The sequence below is a fragment of the Crinia signifera genome, chromosome 7 (assembly GCF_055691185.1).
Source record: "Crinia signifera chromosome 7, ASM5569118v1, whole genome shotgun sequence".
Classification (NCBI taxonomy): domain Eukaryota; kingdom Metazoa; phylum Chordata; class Amphibia; order Anura; family Myobatrachidae; genus Crinia; species Crinia signifera.
This window is the reverse complement of record NC_139223.1, coordinates 74,976,066-74,993,367: the sequence shown is the minus strand read 5'-3', so window position 1 is coordinate 74,993,367 and position 17,302 is coordinate 74,976,066. Positions and strand designations below refer to the sequence as shown.

Sequence of the window (17,302 nt, the reverse complement as noted above, 5' to 3'; positions counted from 1 at the left end):
AACATAAATCATATATCCATTGTGTGTGTATAACTGTAAGCCTCCAACAAGATAAACTTAATAGAGGGATTATTTATCATTTCAGAAGCTTATTAGTGTATTATATGCTTTGGTAACCAGTTTATTTAAAAAAAATATCGAAACATCGGTTAACATCGGTTAACATCGGGTTCACAGTACCAATGTTTAGGTCTAAATGATGTTTTGCAACCAATGTTGAAAAACATCATTTGATCGATGTTTTCTTTCGATGTCCTGCTGCTGCCGTTACTGGGAGCTTTCATGTTGCCGTTATTTTCATTTGAATTCCTGTACACGACGAAACCTCTCATCAAACGCCAGGGTTGGTCACGTGATCCCTCGCGCATCATGTGACCTCACTCATTCCCTGTTGCTAAGGTCCTCCCCTCCTTGCTGCTGTTACTAAGCCGGACGCTCAGGCTCGCAAGTGATTGGCGGTTGCTCTCCGCAGACGTCATCGCACTCTATAAATAAGAGGGTACCGTTATGTAAATTAGAGAGTGGGGCTGCTGAGTTGTGGTGTGCTCGGGGAGAATGCGGCTCTGCACTCCACACCGTGCCCGGGATAGCTGACCGCTGCGGCCGCCGACGTACGTCACCCCAGGCGCGGTGAGTGCTGTGACTGCGCCTTGCCTAAGCCGTTGCCTGAGGAACACAACGGCGTGTTAGTGCATGACATGCCGGCAGCGCTGCCTGTCATCCCACTGCCTGCTGCCTCCTTGCCTGTGATTGTACGGCTAGCTTACACCAGCCCTTAAAGGGTTAATGCATTAATTCTGCTGCTGTATGGCATGTCCCATGGTGTCTCTGCATAGTACATGCTGCAGCATTTGCTTTCTGTCCCTACTGCATGTGGTGCATTCATTGCAGGATCTCATGGGCGTTGTAGTTACATTTTGTGTAGCTGCTCAGGGTGTGCAGGATCTCATAGGTGGTGTGTATAGCTGCACAGGTTATGGGTGGGGGGGGTGGGAGAGAGAGAGAATCTCAGCTGGTGTAGTTACATTGCGTATAGCTGCACAGGTTATGGGGGGGGGGGATCTCAGCTGGTGTAGTTACATTGTATATTGCTGTACAGGTCATGGGCATTGTGGTTACTGCGCATATAGGTGGTTATTCTGGTTCACTCGCAAAGGCACAATCACTCTAATGGACAAAACCATGTGCACTGCAATTGGGGCTGATGTAATATGTGCAGAGAGAGTTAGATTTGGGGGGGGGGGGGGGGTGTACTTCAAACTGATATCTATATTGCAGTGTAAGAATAAAGCAGCCAGTATTTATCCTGCACAGATACAATAAATCACCCAAATCTAACTCTCTGCACGTTACATCAGCCCGACCTGCAGTGCGTATTTTGTCGATTAGAGAGTGATTGTGCATTTGCGAGTGAACCAGAATAATCTCCATAGTGCAGCTATTTACACTATCTCCCAGGTGCTGTCACTACAGTATATGTAGCTGCTGCATGGGGTGGGCACAATCTCATGGGCAATATTGTTAGGGTATACAGGTGGTAAATAGCACACTTTTGCTGCAAGTGGTGCAGTACATATTGTGTTTACTATAGCAGCTGCATGATCGTGTGCAGTGAAATCCTTTATAGCTGTAAAGGGTGTGCAGGATTTTATGGAAGGTCTGCAGTTAAATTGTGTATATGTAGCTGTATAGGTTGTGTAGCTGCAGCTGTCACCTCCACTTGTGATCTGAGGCAGATCATGAAATATTGCAGCACGCTGTGTGTATCCTGTGCATTGCACCAAAGTACTACTACATTTTTATATGTAGTATATAAATTGTACTTCTTGTTAATACGCGATTATTGGGATACAGGCTGCCCTATTTTGGTTGTTTTGTGACTGGTTCTTCATAGCTGGATTGTCTGGTCAGGGATTTCCTCAGGATTCACTTTCAATCTGTAGGGGGGGAAAACATTGTCCCTCCTGCTAGCAATGCTAGATGCGGATACATGATACTGGGAGGCATACTTCTGCAACATCCATCTGCTTCTGGTTTAGAGCTGCACTGGGCCTTTGTTCCAAATCTGCCGTAACATACAGTAGGAGGAAAAGCCAGAGAAAAATGTTAGGAACCAATGAGGATATTGTTTTATTTCCCATTAGTTTCATATCCTGTGTTGCAAAGAAATACCCTGATAGTTTGTCTGCAGCCCATTTCCTCTGCCTTCAAAGACCATTTTTTACTGAATTGGTCCATAAAATCCCCCACAAAAACAACCCAGGTCCAGTTACCTGGAAATACAACCAGTGTAGCTGGTTGGACATGGGTAGGGCCCAGGTTAAGGGGCAGTGTAAATGTGTGACCCTGGTGATTTGCCAAAAATTAAAAGATTTGAATGGTGTCTGACAGCTGTCGCCAGGTAGGGAGCGATTACAGCCTCCCCTTATGGTCTGGACCGTTCTGGATGTTACCCTATTTCCTTTTTATTCAGGAAGGCTTTAATCCCCACACCCACACACACTCCCATCGGCTCTCAGGGGAGATCAGAGCTTGGAAATTATCTCCAAACCGATGTCATTTCAAAGTGCTGGGACTGCATCCATGTGCAGTGTGAATGGCACCAACCTGTAAATATCCCGGGTCAGCACCAAAGTGGGTATGGGTAAAGTCCCAGGTCTGACCCCGGCTTGGAATGGTGAGGCAGATGTATTAAGCCTGGTAATGTGATAAAGTGGAAGGTGATAATGCCGCAGCCAATCAACTGTGCTTGAAAAATGACAGTAAAGGTCCATACACACTGGGCGACTATGCCCAGCGTGTATGGACAGCGATGATCGCATTCATCGCTGCGGGGAAAGCCGCTCAGTGCATACACACTAAGCGGCGGGAGGATGGCGTTGCATAGCGGAGCGCTATGCAAAGCCGTCCTGAAAGTCACTCATCTGCTGGTATAACCAGCAGATGAACGGCTTTCCCGGCGATGTTGCGGGAGCGCGCAGCAGCAATCACTGCTCATCGCCGGCCCATACACACTGGGCGGCTTTGAGCTGAAAGCCGCTCAAACCTCCTGTTTTTAGCGACTTTCAGCTCAGTCGCCCAGTGTGTGTGGGCCTTTAGGAGTTGATTGACTGGTGCATTATCACCTTCCACTTTATCACATTACCAGACTAAATACATCTTCCCCACTGTTCCAAATCCCAGGTTAGACCCAAGACCTTGGTGGAAAAGAGGTGTAATATACAATCCATGGGTGGACAATGTTTTAATGGCAGCAGCTTACTCAGTGGAGCCTTTGCCTTATCTGCCTACATTCAAAACTGTCCTGGTCACCAGTGTTCTATAGGAAGTGTTTGATTCTACCTGCCTTGGTCAAAAGCCGTTTATGGATTCTGCTGCTGTTTGTCCCATGTTTTTTTTTTTTTTTTTTTTTGTCCCATGTTTTTTTTTGTCCCCTCAGAGGTTATTTAATGTAAACATGTAGTTACAGATTTTATTTTGTGCATTTCTTATTTAGAAGTGTTTCCTTTTGTTATTTAGATATGTGCTGTAGCACAAATAGTAAGGACAGTGTGCATGTATTACTGCGAGTTTTAGGGGTGACGGATGACGCTCCGACAGTTGGGATCCCGACAGTCAGTATCCCAACATCAGGATCCCGACTGCTGGTGCTCAGACAGGGAGGATCCCGAGTCACAGTGGCTATATTCTCCCTTGTGGGGGTCCACGACCCCCATAGAGGGAGAATATGTGCTTGCCACCAGGTCCACAGCATGGCGAGCCTGCAAGGGGCTTCTTTGCCCTCGTCCCCCCTCCCCTGTCGAATCACCGGCAGTCGGGATCCCCTCTGTCGCAGCCCCGTACCACACCCGAGTTTACGTTAAAGAAGTCAGATGTGTATTTTCACAAGCTTTTTATGTATTTTTGTGAAGAAAATATAATTTATGGATTTATGACGAACACTTTAAATTTTATTAATTACTCCTGACAGAACTTTGGCATGTTCTCACTTCAGTGTCAATGTGATGCAGGATGAGAAACCCCCTTTTTTCTTCTTTTATTTAATGAGTGAAATTTAATGGGATGAGAGACTGGGCAGTATTCAACGTGAAATATTCTCCGTGCATGGCGAGAGATTTTTTCTCTCGCCATGCACTCGCCCTGTTCCGGAGGGCTCGCTGCCACTCCTGCTCCCACTATTCAATGTGGTTAAGACTCGCCGTCACTCGCGGCGAGTCTTAACCCCTGCAGCGGACGAGCGTCCGCGGCAGGGAGCTGGCAGGGAGCCGGGGGACGGTGGCAGCCAGGGAGATTAAAGTCTCCCTGGCTGCCCCAGAACATATGGGGAGGGTAGGTGGGCTCCCCGGGACCCAGGCAGCACAAGCTGCCCCCCCTATAGCCAGCGGGGGACCCAGTATTCACTGCACCCGATTGTGCATATGTAATGATCGGATGCAGTGAATATATGAATATCTAATGAGCGGCTCGAGCGCTCCGGCCCCCTGCTGGCTGCTCTGTGTAAAAAAAAAAAAAAAAAAAAAAAAAAAAAAAAATATATATATATATATATATATATAGTGAATCCAAAGACCCGGCACTCCGACCCCTCCGTGGGGTAACTTGCTCAGTTGCCAATCTGCATAGGTGATGAACCTACTGTACAGTATAGCGTGGGGAAGCAGCGGCACTCTGAGACTTGAACAAGGTGCAAATAGCGTGAAAATTTATTGACCACTCGTCTACATGTTTCGGGGAATTTCACCCCTTCTTCAGTCCTGAAGAAGGGGTGAAATTCCCCGAAACATGTAGACGAGTGGTCAATAAATTTTCACGCTATTTGCACCTTGTTCAAGTCTCAGAGTGCCGCTGCTTCCCCACGCTATACTATATATATATATATAATTTTTTTTTTTTAAATTAAATATATATTCATGTGCTATAAGCACATGAATAAAAATAACATGCCCCTTCACAGAAAAAAAATACTTATTTTTTTTTTTTGACACCAAAATTAAAAATAAAAAAAAACTTTTAGTTTAAAAGTTCACATTCCAGTTCTCCATGAAAAGATGGAGAATTGCTACACGGAGAGACACGGCGAAAATCACTTAAAAAGACGGCGAAAATATCACATTGAATAGGGTGGTTCACTTTTGGAGAGCAAAATGCTCCTTCCAACGTGAAAACAGCACAAACTCGCCATAAAACAAGGCAAATTTTTATCATTGAATACTGGCCATTGAGTGGGAGATTTGGTAAGAAATCTCCAGTTTTTTTTTTTTTTTAAGTGGCAATCCTTTACACCCAACTCAAACGGGGTTTGCAGTGTAAATGATTGCCTTTTTAAAAAAAAAAAACCCCTGGAGATTTTTTACCAAATCTCTCACTTTATGAATCTTTCATCCTATTAAATTTCACCCAATCTGTATGGCTGTCCCTTCTAGATGAAAGCAAAGCATTTGGATATCAATTGTATTGTTCATTTAAAGATTTAAGCTGGTCATACTAACCAAAACTGACAAAAATGGTTGTTCAGACAAATTGGTTAAATACAATTTGGTTAACTTGGCGTGACCAGCTTAATGTACACTAATTAGCACTTTGTAACATGGAACAGATCATCAGACTACTCGCAGGTTGTGTGTGAAATGGATTTGTATGAAGTCTGCTACTTGGAATCCTGGCCACAACAGTACGTGTTCTGTACTTTCTGCATCTTTGTCAGACAGCTCTCCTTTTTAGGACTAAGGGAAATAGATGAAGAGTCATCTGAAGGTGTTATTACTTATTTTGTAATGAATTAAGGTGTCATGATCTAGAAATCATTGTAATCCTAGATATTTTTCAGCAGGAACCTCTCATTAAATATGACATAATCTGGAACCGGCTTCCTGAACATGTCCTGGGCCAGAATTAGGGATGCCAATCCCGGGGCATTTTTTCAATCCCGGGAATCGGGATTGAAAAATGCTCAATCCTGGGATTCTCGGGATTGGCATGCCTAAAAGAAAATTGCCCCTGTGCCCCCCACACTAACTGCTTTTTGGGGAGGTGGGCAGGTGGCAGCGATGCGGAGACAAGCGGCGGGTATCACGTGGGTGGCCTGGCAGCAAGCAGGTGCCGGGCCACACACTTACTGTTGGGAAGCAGGCTGCTTCGGTGAGGAGGCAGGCGGCGGTGAGCGGGTTCCGACGGTGGGGGTGTAGTGCTACGGCCTGCGCAGCATGACCTAATCACTCTGTGCAGGCCGCACGCCGGGTCGTGACAGCCGGGCAGCGTCTGAGTGAGTGCTCAGAGGCTGCCCGGCATGCTCAGTCTAATCTCGAAATTCCGGAATGAAATCCCGGACATTTTGGGGCCAAATCCCGGGATTGGCCACCCTAGCCAGAATGTACTTGCCATTTTTTTCCTTCTTTAGAATAACTCTACCCTAGACCCGGAGTTTCTGAACCTGTTTTTCCAGAAAAATAGTACTGACCGTAACATTGTTATTTTAGATGTTGGTAGTCTACTAACTGATCTATTTTGTGGGTAAGTGCTATATACATTCCTAAGTCAGTTTTAGTAGGTAAAGGTATTCTGTTCATTGTAGATATACATAACCCCATGATTTCCGGAACTTTCCGAAAGTGCATGTACATAACACAAAACAATCCCCATCCTGATGTGATCAAGCGTGCTTCAGAACACTGTAACTTGTCAAGTTTGAGACTTGTTTTGTTTTAGTCATGTCATCTATTTCTGACCTTAATAGTTTAGATGAGTTTAGCCACTATAGGTGATAAGCAAGATAATTGGTGAATTCAACAATTGTCCTTACATTAACTGGAGAAGTAATTGTCGGTAATGTCCCCCGAGGCTTTGCAGCAGCTTGTTGTGGCATTGCTGACTTCTAGTATTAGCATGGAAGCATATCGGCAGCCTGTGTCCTCTGTATACATTTCTCCTTGGCAGTGGTGGGAACTGTGCAGGAGGCTCCATTTAGCTCAGCAGCTGTCACATTGGCTCAGCAGCTTCTGTGTAGAACAGTGTGAAGGGCACTTAGGGGCAGCTTCCTGTCACACACACAGCACAGCTCTATCCTCCAGACAGTGAGAACACTAAAAACTGTTATATTAGTAATACCGATAAGCATCTCCCTGCACCGGCCTTTCCATTGCAGTGAACAGGTCGCGTTTACACTGCCCCACTACACCAGCGCTGACCCGGGTCCATGAGGCAAAAAAACAGGTTTTTGCAGTAGTGTAAAAGGGGTAAAACAATTTACTAAAGCAAGTAGAAGTCCATCATAATGTGGGAATATAATAGTAATGTCTGCGCCAGCGGACAGGAATTGCTCAGTCAGATGCTATAGTGGCTGCTGTTTGTGCACCACAACTGTATCACTTTAACCCCTTCACTGGTAATCCTGAGAATTTTCCTAGCTATGCCTTAATGCCCAGGCTGGCAAGCCCAGAAAATTATCGGGATTGCCAGTGATTAGCGCCGGGCAGCGCTGCTGAGTGGGGAGCACTCCCTTAAAAAAAAAAAAACACCACTGAAGGGGTTAACCCCCCTGAGGAACAGCATTACCCTTTTTTATTATAATTTATTTATTAACCGTTTCTTATATAGCGCACACATATTACGCAGCGCTTTACAGATAAAATTTTCAGCATTCACATCAGTATATAGGATAACATTAGTAAGAAGCAGCTTTTTTAAGTGTTAAATTAGTTTATGTAACTGCTTCTTAACAAGTTTGCTGATGTCCAGAAGCAGATTAGTATAAGCTTACCTAGGAGGCCCCATGTTCTGAACTTGAACCCTATTTAGAAATATTGTTTTTTGTTTTGCTAAAATAAGGTGAAAACCAGGTTTCCTCATGATCACTAGGGGCCTTATTTTGGTTCACTCTTTCTGACAAAATACTTCTTAGATGGACAAAACCATCTGCACTGCAGGGGGACAGATGTAACATGTGCAGAGAGAATTAGATTTGGGTGAGTAATTTTGTTTCTGTGAAGGGAAAATACTGGCTGCTTTATTTTTACACTTCAATATAGATCTCACTTTGAAATAAAACCCCACCCAAATCTAACTCTCTCTGCACATTTTGCATATGCTCCCCTGCAGTGCACATGGTTTTGTCCATCTAAGAAGGATTTTGTCAGAAAGAGTGAACCAAAATAAGGCCCTAGGTGAGGTTTCCCTGATATTTTCTGATTTGTTTATTTTTGTTATACACCCTGGCAGCGGTTGCATTCACCATGTTGTGCTTTGGGCTGACCGTGACAGCCAATCAGCATCAGCACATGGAACAGATGGACAGGCTGCTATTGGTAATTGAGCAGCAAGTGCCAATGTCAGTCACTCACTGCATGTGGTGAGGTCCAGATGGTAGGTCAACAATATGTAGGTTGACACAGTATGGTCGACATGATGAAGATGTTGACAGTTTTTTTTTGTTTTTTTACTTTTTCATATTTTGGGGTTCAAGCTAGAATCTGAAAGCCGGGTTTGACGGGGCATATAGAAAGGGGCATGGTCGGCTGGTGTCACTAATGGAGGTGGTCTAGCCTCTTCTACATCACTGATGGGGTGTGTCCCAGTTGTCGGTGTCATTGATGGGGCATGCCCACCTCCTGCCCCCAGCACTAGCGTGAATAGATGCTGGGGCTGCACATGGCATCTATTTACATGACGCCAGTAGACTGTTTTAGTTGGGTGCTGTTAAAGGGGCAGGGTGTATCTTGCCCTTTGAAAAACAAGGAGTCCACATGGACGGTAAAGTGTGCTGAGCACATCGAGGCACTTGGCCTGAAGCATGGCGATATACTAATTGGAGTTCCACATGCTCAGGTGCCAACATTGACACCAAAAACTTAGAACCTCATGTTGACCTGCTCATGTGTCTGGTAACTATTCGTGTGTGGTATATTAAGTATATTATAACTAGCATAATTGGGACAATCGGGGGAGGGAGGAGTTACTGGTGTTTTTTGACTTTGCTACAGTGAGAATGGAGGAGAGCATTGCCATGGTGCGGGCTGGTATGTGGCAGCACATAGTTCTGTAGAGGAGACAGTCTTATGTAAGGTGCAGCAGACTTGCAGGTCTATTCATGCTGCAGAGAAGAGTGGAGAAGCTGTCCGCTCCTGTGTATCATTTTATAGAATGCATTGATAAATGTTGTTTTAAAGCTGATTGGTTCCCATGTGCAACTTCTACACTGGCTAACCCTCAATATTTCCACTGCTTCATGAATATCCCTATAAAACTATCCACTTCATGAATCCCACCATTTAGTATATTGATATTTATAAAAAATAAAACATGGAAAACTCTCGTCGACATTTATTGACCTTTTGACCATGTCAACCATAAGTTGTCGACCTTTTTGATTGTAGATCTAGACACTGTAGATCTAGAAGATCTAACACTGCAGTGTCAGGGATGCGGTTTGTCATGTCCCTGGATACGTCTGATACTGCCATCTTGTGCACACTGCAGACTGTCTCCTATAGGTGCAGCTGTCCTTAGCCAATGGGTACATGGACGAGGATGGCTTTACATTTCCTTCGCAGATTACAGACTCTCTATCTGAAATTAGCAAACATACCTTTCAGCATCTTCCTTATTGTTGGCCAGCAAAATGGTCATTAGGATCCAGTATGAAATCCCGGCGGTCGGGATCCCGGCGTTCAAAATCCCGACGCCGAAATCCCGACAAGGGGGGGACGTGGATTTTAACTGCATCCCGGTCATTATAACCTGCACATTACCAGGGCATCATGCAGCACTTTGTCACCCATAAGGCTGATAGCCCATGACACCTGATGAATAGCAGGTTTACATCTCAGGTAAAAATGTCTTTGCAGATTTATCACATCAGATGGATCACAGTAGGATAGATTGCATGTGATAAATCTGATGTAACCCCCCCCCCATACAAGTAGCAAATAGCAATCGCAGGTCCCGGCAAGGTCCCGGCCAGATTGCAGGGAAAAATAATCCAATTTAGGGGGGCCTTTACTGTCTGAGACTAAACTCCGATACCCCAATTCCTGACATGATGAACCAGTAGCAGGCATATCCAAGCACTAGTAACTTCTATGAGGAAGGAGGCTTCAACATTAACTACACACTGGGGCAATAATATTGTCCGTTTACCAAGAGCCAGTGTGACACTAGTTTATTGAGATTGTTGTCTGTCTATGTATCATCCATACACACATCAGTACCTTGGAAAATCTGCCATGAAGACCGATTTGCTAAAACTTAATGTAGATAAATGTTAACCCTTCTCTGTCCCTTTCCTAAGCCTGCTTGTTGCTGCCAAGTGTCAGATCCTTTATGACCAATCCTACAGACTTATCTATCCAAATCCAGCACATAAGCGGGTGTCTTGCTGCCCCAGGATGTGTGACGAATTGTCAGGTCTGATTCATTGAGAAGATTGCGGTTTGTCACTTGGTGGGGAGGTGTTCGGGAGCAGCTGCGGCCCAGTTTCCAGCACTGGAATTTTCCATAGACTAGACATGTTGGGCATGAGCCCATACAGCAATGTACTATAGGTATAAGCAGTATATGCCGTAGGACATTACTGTGCATACGGCCCATTTGTTTTGCTCTTGTAAGGATTACCCACACAGAAGCTGCAGTTGCTGGGAGATATTATTACGTGCCAGCTGTATATATCTGTGCTATACCCATGAAGCATTCTGAGAATTACATGGTTCAGATCTAGCTGAGCAACCCATTTCTGTACCTTATTCATCCTCTGTAGTGTTCATCAGTGTAGGGAAAGGGTTTTCTGATAAGCATATGAAGTGCTGTAGAGGCAGCACATCCTGGAGTGTGAGACACCGCAGATCAGAAGAAAGCTATTTGGAGCAGCAGAATCAGAGGGTTAGTAGTACAGGTTAGGGCCCCTGGGCTCTGGCATGTGATTATTGTATCAGGTGGTTGCCGTTTTCCCCCTAGATCCCTTTCCTCGCCCTTCTGTTTATTCTCCTACGATTCAAATGATCAGAATAATTCTATATGGTTCCATGCATCCGGTTTATATGGTTTTGTACCTTCATATAAAGTACAACTTGACTTTTATGGCTTCAGCAACTATACCTGAGTGTCCTAGATTGCTGAGTGTCCTAGATTGTTTACCCGGAATCATGATCTGTAAAGACCCGGCAGCATGAGCTGGAAGTCCATCCGCTGGGACATACAGCCCCTCGGGATTTTGTTATTTGTACTGCTTACGTCTAGGATCCAGTCTACTGAACAGTGTGTTGGGGATTTTGCAGCATTAACTAAATGGATAATAAGTTAGGAGAAGAGGTTTAAATGGATTAAGGTAGAAACCTCACTAATAACCACTAATGCTTGTTTCCAGATTGGATAATTGGCACTGCAGTGCCAGGACACATGTCCTGGCACCTTACACACTGGAGTAATGCCATTGCACATAATCCACAGGGGAAAACATTTGGAGGGTGGCAGCATGGACTTGGGAAATAGTAGCTTGTTTTTACCCTTAAGCATGGTCTGTGTGGCACATATGGTTTTATGGGCACAGTAACCATATGGTATATTTGGTATATTGTGGGTGTGCGTATTGTGGGCATGAGGCTATTGCATATGACATGGAGAATAAATAACTTCCCTCACATTATGTGGACATGGTGAGGGAACAATGACTTTGTATCCCTCATTAATTAGCGACTGTACTCATTTTCGAAATTGAAACATCCTACTGTATAAAGGATTCTTGTTTCTATACTCTTAGCTCAGAGAACAAAGGAAACAGTCTTATATTGGGCAGTACGTATGGTGTAATGGTTAGCATTACTGCCTCACAGCGCTGAGGTCATGGGTTCTATTCCCACCATGGCTCTAACTTTGCAGAGTTTGTATATTCTCCCCGTGCTTGCGTGGGTTTATTCCTGGTACTTCGGTTTCCTCCCACAATCCAAAAATTTACTGGTAGGCTATAACTGGCTTTCAACAAAAAAATTAACCCTAGAATGTCTGTGCATGGAAATGTGGCAGGGAATATAGATTGTAAACTCCACTGGGGCAGGGACTGATTTGAATGTTCAAATATTCTCTGTAAAGCGCTGCAGAATGTGTGCACTATATAAGAAACTGTTAATAAATACATTATACAAAGATGAGTGTTGGAAGTGCAGTAATCTCCTATGTAGGGTGATTGTATACCTGCAGTTGTAGGAGGCTGTGACTCAGGGGTAGATGCATTAAGCCTGGTAGTGATAAGAGTGGCCAGTGATCATGCACCAGCCAATCAACACCTAACTGTCCATTTTAAAATACAGCGGATTAGCTAGTGTGTTTTTACCGCCCATTATCACTTTACCATCTGCCCCACAGTCCTGATAGTTTCCAGAAAACTGCAGATGAATCTGTTATATAGTTATACAGAATGCATTAAACTAAAATAACCTTATTTGAATTCAATACCATTATATATAAGGGATTGAAAAGTGTATGTTTTAATCTACCCTACCATGACCTCTTGTATGTGTGATGTGTATGTAGCCTGCCTGTGGTTGGCTGTAACTGTTTCGGACTATGTGAATTGCACACAGTTGACTCTCCCATGGAGCTGCTTGTATGTCAGAGCTGGAGGTCTGTCTGTGCTGGTCAACAATCATTTTGTTTATTTTTCATACAACTTTTATTGAGGGCCAGCTAGCCAGATCAGAGCACTTTATACATGGTATAGGGGAGATACAAGGCTCTATAAAACAGGTAACTCCTGTATAAACCTTTAAATCCACTTCTCAATTTTCCATTTTATACAGTAACTGCATTCAATTCTGAAAAAATATTGTGTACTTAGTGTTCATTCTAGCACCTGCTATCTTTGAAAACCCGTGCAGTTCCTCTTCCCTGCCTGGGGTGTCGCTGTCTGCTGTGATGTTTCTAGTACAGGTCTGGTTTGCATATCAGTGCGGATATACAGACCACACTGTGCTTGAAGCACAACAGCAGACCACGACACCCCAGGCAGGGAAGAGGAACTGCATGGGTTTTCAAAGATAGCGGGTGCTAGAATGAACACTATGTACTATGGTTTATTATTGTTTAGGGTGGACCCAAGGCACCCATGTATGATTAATTGTATTCTTTTGTTGTTCATGCAGTTCCGAGACTCCCTGCTGAAGCAAGGCTTGAAGACTAAACTAGATTTCAGCCCCAGTCCCAGCCATGTCTATTATGGACCATAACCCCACCACAGGGGTAGTTACAGTAATTGTTATCCTTATTGCCATAGCAGCCCTCGGTGCCTTAATTCTGGGTTGCTGGTGTTATCTTCGCTTGCAAAAGATCAGCCAATCAGAAGATGAGGAGAGTATTGTTGGGGAAGGAGAGACCAAAGAGCCTTTTCTTTTGGTTCAGTATTCTGCCAAAGGACCTCTAGTGGAAAAGAAAAGCAAGCTGACCCCTAATGGCACTGAGTCATAGCCAAGTCTCCAAGTCACTCCAGCCAAGATGAAACAAGAAAGCAGAACTCATACTGTGAATATAGACTCCTGTCCTGGTCGGAAGGTGAAATCCCTCGCTGGCAGCCCTTCTATGGCTAGCACTGCATGTGCAGTACTCTTTCCTACAATCCTCTATTTTCATACCATGTGTTACTTGAATGTGCTTCATCCACCATAAATGGACCTGTCCCCCCGGAATGTGAACTTACTGATCCAGTATAAGTGTCTTGCGTTGTTTGCGCATCCCTCTAAATTGGTCTTAATTCAGCAAAGGATCTTCAAGAAGGTTTTCTGTAAGATTGTCTAGTCGCAGATGGATTTTATTCCATTCATGATTCCAGCTTCTGCTAGTGGCATATAACACTACATTCCCATCTTCCTTTTCCTTCAGGAATTGAAAGAGGTGGAAAATGACACAGGCTTGTTAGATTAGCTTTACAACTGCAGTGACGCTGCCCATCCTGGTGGATCACCATAGGGAGCTAGTGATCGGGAACATGCCTTATGGGTGAGTGACCGGGAGGCTCCCTGAGAGGAAGTGGCAGATGAGCAGTTACATAAATTTGTATTTGTTTTCTAATGAAATCAACATTTTAGATTTTCACTACAACATTGACATTTGTATGTTTTCTCATGGTCTTAACTTATTGTATAAATTAATAATGTAGCTGCATATTAAGATTCTTTTCTACAAACCACAGTACTGTGTCTATTGTATATAAAACAATCATTGTTAAAGTGATGCTAACTTCTGCAGTATATTCTGCATTAATTTTACCTTGTTGTGAAATCTTGTCTAAAGTTGGGTTGAATTTGGTTATTTTGCTACCAGATGACCGCCTTGTTAGACATAATGACAAATTACAGTATATTATATAACCTGTATTCAAAGTGTATTCATGAGGCAATTATGGTCATACATTACACTTCCAACCAATGGATATTGTTTGAATAAAACCCAATGAGAATTTTATCTAAGTGAACTCTTTTCTATTAGGAGAGTGCCTAGTTCTCATTTGAGAAAATCCGGAATGAATATATATATATATATATTTCTCAGACAAAAAGGGGTTGTGTCCTTCCCTGCACTGTGTAGATAGCTGCACTTCTAAGTACCTCGCTGTTAATAGAGGTACAGAATAGGGATGAAAAAGAAAGAGTATAGAAGTGTGCGCTGATGGAAGTTTCACCAAGGATTTCACAAAAAAATATATAAAATGTATTTCTTACAACAATAAAAAAACGGGTAGGGATCATTTGGTCTATTGCATTATGGTAGAAAGTCATTAGGTCGACATGCTAAAAGGTCGACATGACTCTAGGTCGACATGGGAAAAGGTCGACATGATTCTAGGTCGAAAGGTCATTAGTTCGACAGGTCATTAGTTCGACAAGGTCATTAGTTCGACATTGTCTATATCGACATTCACAAGGTCGACATGGGTTTTTCACTGTTTTTTTACCTGAATGTCAACACAGTCGACATGGACACAGTTTAAAGTGCACTGCATCCCCTCGCTGCGCTCGCTATGCGTCGGGCACGGTGCCTCGCTACGCTCGGCACACTATTTTATTCTCCCACCACGCCCTAGTGGATGGTAGGGCATGAAATACCGCCTGTCGGCACATGTTGGCTCAAAAAACAGTGAAAAACTCCATGTCGACCTTGTGAATGTCGACATAGACAATGTCGAACTAATGACCTTGTCGAACTAATGACCTGTCGAACTAATGACCTTTCGAACTAGAATCATGTCGACCTTTTCCCATGTCGACCTAGAGTCATGTCGACCTTTTAGCATGTCGACCTAATGGATTCGACCTAATGACTGTCGACCATAATGCAGTAGACCAAATGACCGCATCCCAAAAAAACGATAGTATTTCGTACAAGATTTTCACTTTGAATGGTCCTGTGTTTGATACCGCTTAGAGACAATTTTCCTGAAATCAAAGAACAAGAATATGAGAGCGCTTGGATTTGAGGGATATGTTTTGTACCAGTCTATGTTAAAACATGTAGATAGACAATTTTTTTTTTTGATTATTAAAATCTTTTTAATATTTAATCAGAGTTACCGGCCTATACCAAACAATTAACACATGTAATTAAGAAAAAAATCACAATAAAAAATCAGGATTATCCTGAAAGAGAACAAGGAAAAAATAAAAGATAAAAATGTGTATATATATGCACTTTAGTCCACTTAAGTCACCCTCATATTAAAGCAGTCCAAATGATTGTCAGATATTAGCAGTCCAGTGTTAGTGGTTTTAGCTGTAGTAGTTTTTAGTATATTTACCACATCCTCTGTTTGTACAGGCTGGAGGGCATCAGGCAGAAAGTGTTAGCACCAGTCCACAGAAAAGCATTTAAAAAAATGAAGTGGAGATGCAGCGCAATTGCGGTGTACGATTTCCAGTAAGCCGGCCAGCAGTACCTTTCAGTGTAGGCAGAGTAAATTGCGTACTGACGCGTTTCCCCGCTTCCTTGTATAGGCGTCTTTCTCAAAGATCACCTGATCTGAACAATTGTAACAAATATATATTGTCGCTATTTGTTGCCATTTACTTTCCATTATGTTGCCATTTGCTTATAAGCTTATTCTCTCATGCTCAGATGTACGTCAGCTCCCGTTCTAACTTTCAGCATTTTACTCATGTTATCAGTTTACTCTCACTATCAGGTTTTTCATGCAATTATGCTATCTGATTAAGCATTTATCTGTCATGCATTGGTTCATGTGTATGCTCACTGCAACAGTCACTTGTAACTTCTTGTTGCCATTCATTGTTTCATTGTTTCAATTGATTCATTACTTTATTGGTGATTGAAGCCATGGTGACCGGCCATGAGCAGTGATGTCATTGGTAGGCGCGCTGGTTTGTGTTCGGTGCGCCGTGGTATCCCAGTATCTGGTGGAGGGTGATATAAGGTATGTGTTTTTTGCTCACTTGTTATCCTGATGACGATGTGAATACATCGAAAACGTTTGACACCAGACTGCGTACTTGTCTTTACAGGTGTAGAGCCAGAAAAAGATCCACAAGGAGCACTCACCAATAAGATCAATTGCACAGTTTTATGGTACTTGTTTAGGATACAAAACATCTTACTTTGTATTGCAGTCGACGTTTCGGCCACTAGAGGGCCTTTGTCAAGACAGATCACCAGGCACATCCGTACAGCACAAGCACTTCAAGTACACAGTGTACTTGAAGTGCTTGTGCTGTACGGATGTGCCTGGTGAGTGCTCCTTGTGGATCTTTTTCTGGCTCTACACCTGTATTATATTGGGAACATCATTGGATGTTTACTTAAGTGGAGCACCCCGAATAGATAGATAGAATATATATATATATATATATATATATATATATATATATATATATATATATATATATATATATATCCCCTTCATCAGGACGACCAACATGGTGAGTGGTGTAAAACAACAAAACAAAATGTTTTGTTGTTTTACACCACTTACCTTGTTGGTCGTCCCGATGAAGGGGATTGCTCCCCGAAACTGTTGACAGCCATGACCTGAGTTTTCTTCACTACCATTTTGTATGCTGTGATTTAATACATTTTCAAAAAAACCCGGAGAGTGCCGCCTCGTGATTTTTGAAAATATAGGTGCGCTGACACCTGTAGTCCTTAGTAAGACAGTCTGTAAATCAGTGTCCTTAAAAGCACACACTAGTCCTGGTATAATTCTTGGACTGCAGCTCCCCTCCTGTGATCCCGATTCCCACGGGGTCTCTTACAACATCTCCATCTACAAAAATAGAGGGGGCGCCTGATAGTGTAATATGCTTGCATAGCTTACACC

The 17,302-nt window shown here is 43.3% G+C and overlaps 1 protein-coding gene across 1 annotated transcript; it reads left to right on the top strand.

Moving 5' to 3' along the window:
• Positions 1-471: 471 nt before the first annotated feature.
• On the top strand, positions 472-14,439 carry SNN (stannin). The gene is made up of 2 exons (XM_083153342.1): positions 472-630; positions 13,125-14,439. Exon 2 carries the CDS (start codon positions 13,189-13,191, stop codon positions 13,444-13,446), a length of 258 nt encoding a protein of 85 aa, XP_083009468.1. The 5' UTR covers positions 472-630; positions 13,125-13,188; the 3' UTR covers positions 13,447-14,439.
• Positions 14,440-17,302: the final 2,863 nt, after the last annotated feature.

Coding starts and splice junctions, on each gene's coding strand:
- SNN (XM_083153342.1), top strand. CDS start 13,189: ATGTCTATTATGGACCATAACCCCACCACAGGGGTAGTTACAGTAATT.